General features: G+C 48.1%; 1 protein-coding gene across 6 annotated transcripts in view; it reads left to right on the top strand.

The window, feature by feature from the left end:
* LOC6505807 (5'-AMP-activated protein kinase subunit gamma-1) overlaps positions 1–12,047 on the top strand; it is a 63,854-nt gene that overhangs the window by 22,333 nt on the left and 29,474 nt on the right. For 3 of the 6 annotated variants that reach the window (XM_014905311.3, XM_014905315.3, XM_044714205.1), the window contains 4 exons: positions 2,382–4,189; positions 6,430–6,560; positions 7,490–8,090; positions 8,161–8,283. In XM_014905311.3, the coding sequence (XP_014760797.1) occupies positions 2,546–4,189; positions 6,430–6,560; positions 7,490–8,090; positions 8,161–8,283 (2,499 nt within the window). In that variant the 5' untranslated portion in view covers positions 2,382–2,545. The remainder of the gene's footprint in view (positions 1–2,381; positions 4,190–6,429; positions 6,561–7,489; positions 8,091–8,160; positions 8,284–12,047) is intronic. The other 3 variants (XM_014905313.3, XM_014905314.3, XM_044714206.1) reach the window with 1 other exon arrangement.

Genomic DNA, 12,047 nt, shown 5'->3' with positions numbered 1-12,047 from the left:
TTGAAGGCACGTCCCAGTAACTCCACTGACTGCTGGAGCAGAGTAATAACCCTCAACCGCTTGGGATTTATAGTTGTCATAAGGGGTCTGGCAGCGGGTGATTAATAATGATATTAGCTGTCAAAGGCTGCTGACTGCGACTGAAAGTTGTTCTCACGGAGAACTGCATTTGCGCTTCGAACAGTTCTCAGAACTTAAACTCTACCCATGAGCACAATAAATACTAGTAATGGGCAGTAATGAGTGGATTATATCTGGGTTGGTTTTTTGCGGCAACTTGAAAGCAGAGCTCTTGGCCAATTAGCAGCCTGCTGAGGAATCTCCACCCACGCGTAGTGGCAGTGCAGTGCTAATTTGCAGACTCACTCGCAGATCTTGTTTCGGCAGCCAGCTCTTATCGCGGCTGGGAAGTGGTTGCTCAGCCCTGCAGGTCCTGCCCGCTCCCTCCCCGACTATCAGCTCCCCGGGCTGACAGCGTCTAATGAATTGCTTGTCGGAGTCGGAGTCCAGAGCCAGTGACATTTGCGCTATCAGCCATCGAGTGTCAGCCATCGCGAGTGAATCACCCGCCATGGGGATCACGTGAGAACTGGTTGCATAAGCAGACCAAGAAGACCAGCTGGCAGTCCTACATCATTTAGCAGCAATTACAGCCCACTCGCTGCATTATTCAGTCTGTGGGGCATACTCATGCACTTGTTTGTGCCTCAGATATTCAGCTTTGGATAATTTATCACCGAGTCGTAATCTTCCAACGCCTCAGCCTTATGTCACTCGGAACTGGGTGACCCCTCGGGGACTGCACCCAGCTACCCAGCACTCGCCACTCGTGCCATATTTTACGGCCCAAATGAAACAGAAAATGGTTTGAATGCCACTCCGGCTTTGTTTTGCTTTTAATTATTGTCGTTTGGCTGCTGATATTTTGCTGCCGTTTTGTTTTCTATTTTATTTGCAAACCCAGGCGCTGGCTTGGCAGTGCGGTTTCTTCAATTAAACAATAATTCCGATTACGTGACGCGAGTTCAATGTTTGATTGCCATTTGCACTTGGTGTTTGGAAACAAAGTCCCGCAGCGACCTTAGGAACGCCACTGGAAGCGGGGGAATGCGGATGAAAGTCACGTAGATTCTGGCAGGGCATCTCAGGAAGTCTGCTTAGCACATGTAAGTGGAGTCTGGTTACTGCCAGTCTGGTTACTGGCTCGATCGAACAGGCGCCGCAGTGTCTGGCGAGCAGACTGGCCAGCAGATAGAAAGATACACGGAAGCCCGGCCCAGATACAGATACAGATACAGATACAGATAATAGATACAAATGCCAGGCTTCGGCTGGTAATTAATAGATACAAATAGTCGGCACATCAGCTGACTGCGAGTGACTTGGGCCAGCCGCTAAAGTTATGCAAGGCCTGGGTAATTGCACGGTTGTGTATCCATCGGATACAGCTACCTGGTCGCATTCGGCATTGAGTCAGCATGGCCGGTCGAGATTAACGCGAAAAGTCTCGCCTGCTGGCATTCCCCGAACTGCGCTATCTGGGATGGGCTTGAGAGGGATGTGCGAAGCTTCTAGCCCTCGTGAATCACTGGACGCCTCCCATCTGCGTCATCCGCCGGCCGAAGACCGCGAAATGAGCCCCAGCATTAGCATAGTACTTAATTGCCTCTAATTTGCGGTGGATATCTGTTGGATGCGTGCGCCATATGCTCGGTTACCCAACTTGCGGTCGGCCTTTGACGGGGCTACTTGAGTGCAGCGGGATCGGGGGAGGTGGTGCCCGGGGCCCGGGCTGAGCTCACCCGGGCTCAGTTTCGTGCCACTTGTTGCTCTCGGAGGGTGTGTAAAGTCGTTGGGGTTAAGTGTGCTCACCGACCACTTAATCCGCGGATTTGGTTTACGAGGTGTCGGTTCGGAATGATTCATGGAGCGCTTTTCAATTATTGGATGCAGAGGAAGGTAGATTGTGGATCTCAAAGTATTTCGTTCTCTTCTGCTTGAGTTTGTTTCTAGTTTTTGAAATATTTCAATCCCAGTTGGTCGAGTTTCTGTCAGTCAAGTTCGGGTATGTCAGTCCATCAGTGCCATATGTTGAACACTGCTCCCGTCCATCCCCCGAAGAGCTTCTGTTTTCCGCTCTGACTTGTTTGGCTTTTGTTTGCTTCGATGACGAAGGAACGTAAACAATAAAATTAGATTTTACTTTTCGGGGGGAACACAACCAAATGACCTTCACCTCTCGAAACGGGGAATTGTTTGCTCCCGAATCAAAAAAAAAAAGATCTCCCGAAGCGACAGCTCATATCAACACAACAGGAATCTGCGAAGGCCTGCCATTCGATGATGTGGCCAGTCGATTGATTTAAAACCTCTCCTTCCAGATACCCAAAGACAGCCAAAGACACCCAACGGCGGCTTCAATGTCGTTCAAAAGAAAATACTTTTGCTAGCGCCGCGAGAGTGAGAAGCGATAACCGAGTCGAGCGACTGGAGAAGAAGCTACACGAGCAGTAACCCAAAGATTACCCCCCAAAACACACACCAAATGGCCACGAACTGCGACTTCATCGAGGAGCAAGTGAAGCAGCAGCCGTCGGCCAGCGCTGCAGCGGAAGGAGCAGCCATGGTGGACCAGAGTGATAACAAGGACCCCAGGGAGCAGGAGAAGCAGGAGGCCCAGGCGTCCAGCTCATACCAGCAGTATGGTCCCAACGAGGACAGCTTCGAGTGCGCCTTCGAGTCAACCATGGACGACCTGGAGCAGGGCGTCCTGGACGGCTACGAATCGGACTCGGAGGCCAGTGCCAACGAGCACATCACGGACTCGGCCTCCTCCGGCAGTCTGGGCCAGTTGCGGGAGCAGCGGGAGGAGCGCCTGAGGGGCTTGCCCGGAACGCTGCATGGCCAGCACATCGACTCCGAGATGCTGAAGTGCCTGCCGCGCTCCAACTCCTTCGACTTCCACAGCAGCAGCGGCAGCAGCAGCGACGACGAGGACGACCCCGAGGACGACGACGATGGAGACGGGGACGGGGACGAGGTGCAGCACAGTCTGGGCCTGACCCTGAGCGGCAAGTTCGCCAAGGTGGACCTCTACTCGGCCCACCAGAGGCCCGGATACCTGTTGGCCCCCTTCATCGAAAGGCGGCGGCTGTCGCAGTGCAAGGAGGAGGACGATGAGGACGGGGAGACCCAGCCGAGCGCCGGCGGGAGTGTTCCCGGCGAGGTGTCGAAGGCGGAGCGGGCTTCCAAGGCGCCTCCGCGACCCCCTACGCCCCAAGACGAGGCCTCCAAGGAGAGGTTTAAGGACCTGGAGCGACTGCGGCAGCAGTTTATGCACAAAATCGACAGGATCAACACCAGGAACATCGAGGAGAGTGAGGCGCCGCCGCCACCTCCGCCTCCGCCTCCTCCGATCCCAGCCACCATTCTTCCGAAGGCCCTGAAGGCCCTGCTGCACACCCAGGAGCCAGTGTCAGTGCCAGCACCCGCAGCCCCGGCGCCGCCCCCCACGGCAGTCGATCCACTTCCCCCCAAGACCCCGGTGACACCTGTTTCCGAGCCCGTTTCGCCCCTACCCCTGCCCTCCGAGCCGCCGCTGATCATCAAGGGCAAGTTCAAGGTGACCCTCGCCCAGGAGACACCCGAGCTGCGGACGGAGGCCCAGAAGCTCAGCCAGCTGAGGGCCAGCTCCAATGCCCACACCATCAGCTTCCCGTCCAGCTTCGGCGGGTACTCCTCGGTGCAGGGCCTCTTCTCGCAGCGGTACGGGTCCAATCGCTTCCCCGCCGCCGCCCCGCACCTCTCCAAGCAGTTCTTCGAGCCGTCGCTGGTCGAGATTCGGACCCCGGCCCAGAGCAACCTGGCCCTGAACGTGGCGGGACTGGCCGGCAGCAGCAACCACCAAAGCCTCACTTGTGATACAAACAGCTTGGCCACCAAGCAGCGCACGCCCAGCGAGCGCGAGCTGGACGAGATCTGGATACGGCGCCCGGAGGGGCAAGCTGCGCCATCGGCATTCGCGTCCCAGCCTCAGCCTCAGCAGCAACCCCAATCGCAGAGGCCGGTGTCCTTGGGCGGGGCCTCCACCATGCCGCGGCTGCTGCGGAACGAGAGCGGAGCCTCCACCACGAGTCCCTCCCGGCAGCTGACTAACTCTGGATCCGTATCGGTGTCAGTGTCGGATGATGTAAGTTGCTGGGAAGTACTGGGGAGTAATGGTTGAGGACCTGGGAGGCTCAATGAGCTGAAAGATAGTTCTGTTTAATCAGTTTTTAGCAGGAAGCAGCTAAAATAAGTCGCCGAAGCACGTCAAGAGGCGTAGCGTGTCGCAGATCTGTAAACCCCGGAATTTATTGAGCCCAAATGGGGGTCTGTGTGTGATCTTTGTGTTCACACAACAGACTGACGTCATTCGGCCCACTCTGGATGTCTGTATGTGCCACTTCCATTACGGAGTCACTTAGCGAGTCGTCCGGATGAAAGAAAGGGGAAAGTCTACAAAGAACTGCTTCCTGAATCCAACTTTGAGAAAAATAACTCTCTGATCTTCATCACTTTCCATTAATCCAATCATTAGATTCTAATGCCCTTCTTGAGCCTCCACTTGACCTGCACTTTGTGCGATCTCTAGTGGGTTCCTATTCTTTGTTTATTCCATTTTAATAATATTCCCGCCCGCTGGACCCACCAGTTCCATAAAGTTGGCTATTAATAGCCACGAAAACAAGAGCGAAGCATTCGAAATATTTTCGCTTTGTCTTTCGGCCTTTTCCAGTTTATTTCTCCAACCGAAAGGTAAACACGGCGAAAATCGGCTTTTTGGGTCTCGTTTTCATCGTGCCACATATGTCGGCTATATATAGTCGAGGGGGCTCCTCCGTATATCTTTTTTCGCCAGGGGATTGGTTTTGGGTGGCTTTCCGCTCTTATCGTGACACAATTTGTCAACAGACCTGGCTGGAGCTCCCCGCCGCTGTGTATTTGTTTTGACGGAATAATTACACTAAAAAATACGAAAGGGCTTATACGGATTATCTTTTAGACTTTCTAGCCTCGAGGCAGTACTAATTTGAAATACACTTTTGACTTGGCAATCTTTTCTTTATTTTGAATCCAATTCAATGCAATGTTCAGTATTCTCTCAGTGATTTTATAAAATTTCCATATAGAAGAGGCCTGTTGATATTTGCCTCGTCTTGGCAAACAATGACGTCAATTTCGTCCAACCCGCCACTCCCTCGGGGCCAGGGAATACTTGCCATTGGAGTATTTTGTGGCTGTTTAAATGTTTAATTAGAACAGCTGATATGAAGCCATTATCCGTGTAGCCGCCGCTTAACCCACTTTCGCCCCCTTTCCCTCTTTGATGGCTCATCGAGTCCGTCTGCGCCCTCGGGGCACGTGACTCGGCACTTTGGCAATGGGCCTCTGGCCATAAAACCACAAAAACTTCAAAAAGACACAACCACAAAGCCATACAACATTCGGCATTTATTTCTTTGTTGTTTCGCTAAAAATAACTCCAATACAGGTGAGGTCTATTGCTTGAGGGCTTTGCCGATTTTTCGCAAATAAAAATAAGCCTGAAGATCGTTAATTACGGAAATCTACATAATTTTGTGAAAGTTGGTAACAATTTCAGGAAGCAGTTGATAAAAGTGGCAATAATTTAAATAGTTTTGCGGCAAAGGGCAGAAGTATCTTATTGTTTCATAATAATACCATATTTTCGACAAATTAGTTTAAAATCCCATCAATCAAAGGGGGTTTCTTATTAGTTAAACAAGTTTTAAGGGGATTTCCCAATTCGACCATAGAATTGTATAATTATTTAGTTTCTATTCTTATTAGCTATTAATTAGTTTCATAAGAGACGGGTTTCGATCCCCAATGCGTACTTCTTTGGAAGGAAAAATTACTAGTCGCGGCTGCCCAGGCAACTGGGTCTCCTGTTTCACATTTCGTTGCAATTTCGCGTAATCATAGATTAATTGATTGCCTTCGATTGGAGGCGCCGCAGGATGGGACAGGATAGGTCTTCCCGTCCTGTCCTGGGCTCAATTAAACGGACGCATCGGGCGTCGTCTGGGCCTCCAATTGCTGCCGTCTCTCCGGGTTACGCCATTGAGTTGTGTATTGTGGCGAATAAATTGTATTTGTAGACAATTCGGCATAATTGCATCAGCTGGGGCGGAAAGCGGGGGCAAGGCAGTATCTGGACAGTATATATCCAGTAGATAGCTGGGAGGGGTGATAGGATACGGGGAGGACGGCCTTCGATTGTCACTTCTTGGGAGCGTTTAGTTTTAGTTTGCCTCGGCCGGTGGCGCCAGAAACATGCAAAGTACTCTCCAGATCGGAAGCCAACTAGATGAGAACTCCAACCCCCAGCAGACTCTTTCTCAAAAACGTCATGTTCGATTCCAGGAACAGGATGGCAGCATCGGAGGACCAGGCGGCAGTGGACGGATGCCGGGATCCAGGCCTTCCAGCGCCCCCGCCGAGCCCAACGCCAAGGCGGCCAAGAAAGCCTACAAGAAGATGGAAAAAGAGCAAAGGTAAGTGTTGGAACTTAATATCAGTAGGAAGAAAAAACATTTTTTTGAATGAGATAAAATACATACACATATTTTTAGTCAGGATCACCTTTTAAGTCAGTATATGCATGTCCATCCAAATGTCTCTCCGTTTCAAAACTTCCTGCCAAAAGTTGCAAGTATATGTAGGCTGTAATGCCCGGAACTTGGCACCAATTCCTATAGTTTCTTGGGAGAGAGATGTAGTATATTACTGATGGATCGCAAATGTGGTAACTTAAGTGTTAAAACTTTCTTAATTTAATTAATTTATTTTATTTCATCTGTTCAAACTGGTCCAAAACTTAAACTGAAAACTAAAAAATAAAAAAAAAATAAAAAACCTATTTAGAAGTGTCAGGAAAAAACGATGATATAGAAACTTGTTGATAATAGAATCTGAACAATCGTATCTCCGTAAAGGTGTTTTGGTCCAACATCCGTTTCTCTCAAAAAACTTTCCTTTCTATTTGATTTGATTTTTTATACATAGATTACATTATTCGGATGAGATATTTAAGTAAACATAGATTACTTTAAACAGCATTGAGAGCATTTGGGTGGCAGTTTATACAATCCCAGCTTCCAGCCCTTCTTCCCATAAGGATCGACCCGTAAAAACAAGTGTTAATGGTCCACTCCACCCAAAGCTTTGCTTTCTTGCTTTTTAGTTTATTTTAAACGGATCTTACCTATGAGATGGTCAATAATCATAGTAGCCACAGTAGGAACACATGCTTCAAGGACACTAATTGTGTTTTTAATTGTACAAGTTGTTGAATCCTTTGAGTCTTAGAGTCACCCTTGGCTTTTGAAACACAAGTTACTAGGTTATCAGGTCACACATTCGATACAATGTCATAGGGGCGCAGGAAAATGATTCCGAATGCTTCCCTCTTCCCTTCCAACAGGCGGCAGGAGAAGGAGCAGTCGCGACGGGAGAAGGAGGCCCGCAAGCTGGAGCGCGAAACGGCGCGACGAATCGAGCGCGAGGCCGCCAAGCTGGAGAAGATTAACCGGCACAGCGAGAAGATCTCACGCAGCACGGAACGGATGGCCATGGCCGGCGGGGGATCGCGCTCCGGCTCGCTGGAGCGGAGGCGGAGTGGCGAGGACTCGCCGGTGCTGAACCAGTCAACAGTGCACGGCATCGCCTCGCCCAATCGCCGGCCCACGATATTCGATGTGTTCCGGCCGCGGGCTAAGTCAGACGCGAAGCGGCAGAAGGAGAAGCACCTTCTGGACCCCTCCTCCGCCGACAGCAGCGCCACCAGCAGCACATACTCCGTGTCCGGGGGCACGGCGCCCGCCTCCACCACAGCGGGAGCCGCCGGCGGAGCGGCTGGCGCGGGAGGAGCCGGTGGCCTTATGAACTCCATGAAGGTGGCCATGCAGAACTTTGGCCACCGCCAGCACCCCGCCGTGACGATAACTAACGCCGACGGCACAGTCTCCGCCAAGAGCAAGTACAAAGACGGCAGTGCCCATCCTCACCAAGGTAGCGACGCGCAGGTGAGTTACCAGATCCTGGAATCCTGGAAGCAATTGCCTGGATCAATTAACCCACTTAATGCCTCTCTAGTATTACCACACGGTGACCGCAGTGCGTCCGCACGCCTCCCAGCGCTCGCCTATGACGAAGGTGATGGACCTGTTCCGGCACCGCTCCAATTCAGCGGCCAGCGAAGCCGACAAGCGCAAAGCGGTAAGCACACTTAAATAGATCTTAAGAATTCTAATATTAAAGCTAAAATGTATAAGTTTGTATTATTAATTATTACGACTAAAGTCCGTATAACCGATACTTTGAGTAGGACACTTTTAGGTTACACCTACATTTTACATACGTAAATATTTTCTACAGTGGTGCAAGCGCCATCTAGCGGCTAGCACGCTAGCATGAATTCTACATGAGTCTTTATGGGATGTTTCTGGCATAATTTTATTACTGCCCGCCAGTGGCGCTTATTGAGCGTATAACAATTTTCAATAATATTTATTTATTTGGGCGTTTATGCAAACGCATAAACTTTTAAAAATGTAATAAATATTTCTTAAAAATTTTCGTTGTAATTAAAGAAAATACAGTTTTGTTTGTTTCATATTTAGTCAATCCCACTTCCGCCAAAAAATATAATACCTTTCTGTAGAGAAAATTTTGATTTTTGAGAAAGGTTTTTCGAGTGAAAATGATTTTTGAGGCAGTCTAAAATCTCCTTAGAACGTCTTAGATCTCTTTAGAATGGCTTTGATCTCCTTAAAACGTCCTTGATCTCCTTAGAACGTCTTAGATTCTTAGAAAGGTTTCGAAATATCGTATACATCCTCCCTTCTGAGAAAAGAAAAAAATAATACACCATAATGTGATTTAAATTATATTTTGTTAGGTTTTTGAAAAATATTCATTACGAAAAGTAACTTAAAAGAGAACCGGATGTTACATAGTCGAAAAAGTCCATTATGGCTATGCTCCTGTTATTTCTCACGAAATCTTGTGCAAATGAAGACTAGTAATAAGAGTCTAGGAGTGTCTTGCTAAAAATGTTAAAAAACCAATAATATTTTTTATAAAAAGAAATTAAATAATGTTTGGGGGAAGACTAAATTTCGCTAATCCCCATTAAATGGCTTCGAAATCGAGTGGTGTGAGATTAAGTATTTTAGGAACCGCCATGAGGTACCACCAAATCCCAAGCAGTCTCGAGAAGTCCACTTGAGCCTTATCAGCGATAGCAGGCGTCATTAATAATCGCCCATTCACTGGCCGTCTATTAATAATTATGAGCAATTTTTGATTCCCGGGCGATAGGCCTCACTCGATTTGAATGATAAGCTGCGCTTCTGCGTGATTGTTTTTATCGCCAAGATAGGGAATTAACAACAAAGAGCCTCTAATGAAAAATATTTATTTTGTGGCGCACTCACACTGGCAAGCTGGGAAATCCTTGAGAGCGAAAGCTCCGCCAACAGGTGATCGCAACAGCTGTTTCTCTTTCTTCGCCTTCCGAAGCTTTCTTCGCACTCTCTCACACTCAGTTGACAGTTTTTGGACTTTGCGGAAAAGTTGTTCAAACACACACGCACGCACACCAGTGAAAATATTACGTATACGACAGCGTCGCCACTGTTGCCGCTGTCGTCGACTTTTGAATTTGTTTTCTTCTTTCGCACGCTCCGTGCTCGGTTTTGATATTTTCAATTGCATTTCCAATTGGACGGGCCGAGCAGCGAATTGTGCGCGTCTTGAGTTCCTTCAGTTTTTAACCAAAAAATAACGAATAGTACTGTGTGCTTGCAAAGTGAAAATCATTTAAATTGTTTGGAATAAAACATAAAAACCGTTCGAGTTCGTTTGGAACCAAATATATTTCGTGTAGAGTGGTATTCATTATAATTTACGACCAAATCCCCCAAACGTGACTACAAATTTAATAAATCGAGTGAAAAACAAAATGTATTCTGTCGTTTAAAATCAACATGAGTCACTCACTATGTTTTGGTGGACTCTGAAGTGGCTTTTTAATTTATTGACACCGTTTCTTGGCTCAGATTTGCACAATTTAAATACTATTTAATTCTAAATCAGGCATATTTATCTGTTGTTGCCATTTTGTTGCCATTTACGCTCTAATGTGCCGCAGCAATTAATTCAAATTATAATTTTCGCCTCCTCTCAGCGCCGTGGCGGACAAATTTTGTTTTTAATTTTCAAGTTCATTGACGAACCACACGCGGCACTTTCATATTTCTCGCAATATCCACGCCGTGAGCTTGTATTTATTTAATTGAAGGCACTGTCTGCCGCATGGAAGTGGGCTTAGGCCGTAAGAACCAAGCCAAAAAATAATTCGAGCCAAACAAATGGCCAGCATGTGATCCGCCCCTCTGTGGTGGTGCTCATTGTTCTATTATCGTATTCACGAATTTGCTAAACAATTTCTGGCCGTGTCACTTTTGGCGGCTTTGTTGTTGCCAAAGCCGCCTAAGCCATTTCCTTAGTCGCCAATTTGTCAAGTGTCCAGTCCCCCGAGTGTGTTCCGCGGGCGGAAAACCAGCAAACACGAGTTTTTCTTGGCATTTATGGCGGTGCTTATGGCTGAGTGACAATTAGCCATACTTCAAAAGTAAATTATCGGCCTTTGAAGGGTTCCAGCGAGTGTGCTGACAGCACTGACCGTGTTTGGCCATCAATCAGCAGGCCATTGGAGGCTGTGTCCCAATGACTCCCTGTAAGGACCCCCCTGACAGGAGCCACAAATTCCCCATTTCTGCCATTAGGTCATAACTATGGCGATTATTTACTAGTTTATGGCTCTCCCCGGATGATATCACGGTCAGGGCTCATTCCCATTGATTACTTAACTCCCAGGCACCAAGCACCAGCCACCAGGCAGCGTGATAAGCCCGAAGGTATTATTTGCAGAGTGAAAATGGGGGGAAAACAAAGGCTTATCAGCATTAACCGCAGAAGTATGCCTGGGGAAGATCGGTCGAGCGAAAATTAATTTAGAATGCACGGCGGAAGGGAGACTAGCAGATAAGATAATTGAAAGACGGGGCCGTAACAAATAAAAACTTTGGCAGATAGCTTAGGGGAATACTAAAAATAATGATAATTGGCCAGATGGAAATTAAAAACGGCCCAGTCGAGCTGGAAGTTCGCTACCAAATCGGCTATATCGATATCGAGTGGATCGCAATCGGGTTTCCCTACAAGGCATATGCCCACTTATGTTCTGTTTATTTGCTTTGTAGTTCTCCACTTTATGTCCCACGAGGAAGTGCGAGAAAGTGAAATAGTTCAGCCTGAATGCTTTCTATTTGGCCGCTTGTTGACTGTTTCTATTTTGGTCGGGTCTCTGTCTCCGTTCTGCTTGTTAATCAATCACCTGTCAAAAGCGAATACTGCTGGCCGGCTGTGGGGGATCCTCTCTGGGTGTATAATAATATTTGCTTGCTCATTGTTTTTATTTGGGCTTTTATCATCGCACTCGCCTTGGAGGTCAACCACTTGACAGGGAAGCTTGTTTACGGCGGGAGGGGCTGGATCCGGTAACTAATAGCTAACAGTTGGGGCCAAAGGAGGATGGTCCTCGTCCAAACATCCCTCAAAATCTCCCAATGAGTTACATAAGGAAACTACCAATTGTTTTGGCCAAAGTGTGACGCGCTTGCGCTCACATGCCGCTCGCCAATTAACATGCCTCTGTTAGTGCACTGTTAATTAACAGCTTCTAATTTTGGCGTTCTGGCCGGCAGGGCGATCTGTTTTTCGGACTGGCACTAGTCCAACCAGACCTGGACCGCTAAATGGATCCAAATCAAAATTACTTATAGCTGAATATTAAATTGTGGTCCATTGGGGCCCTCTCTCCCCCTCCATCCCAACCCTTGCAACACTATTGTCTCCCTGCCGTTTGGCTTATTTGTTTGCCTTTCGAGCAGCTCGAGCAGCTAATTAACGTTAAT

Source organism: Drosophila ananassae, chromosome 2L (assembly GCF_017639315.1).
Source record: "Drosophila ananassae strain 14024-0371.13 chromosome 2L, ASM1763931v2, whole genome shotgun sequence".
Classification (NCBI taxonomy): domain Eukaryota; kingdom Metazoa; phylum Arthropoda; class Insecta; order Diptera; family Drosophilidae; genus Drosophila; species Drosophila ananassae.
The sequence above is the reverse complement of the archived record's forward strand: the minus strand, read 5'-3'. Positions and strand labels throughout refer to the sequence as shown.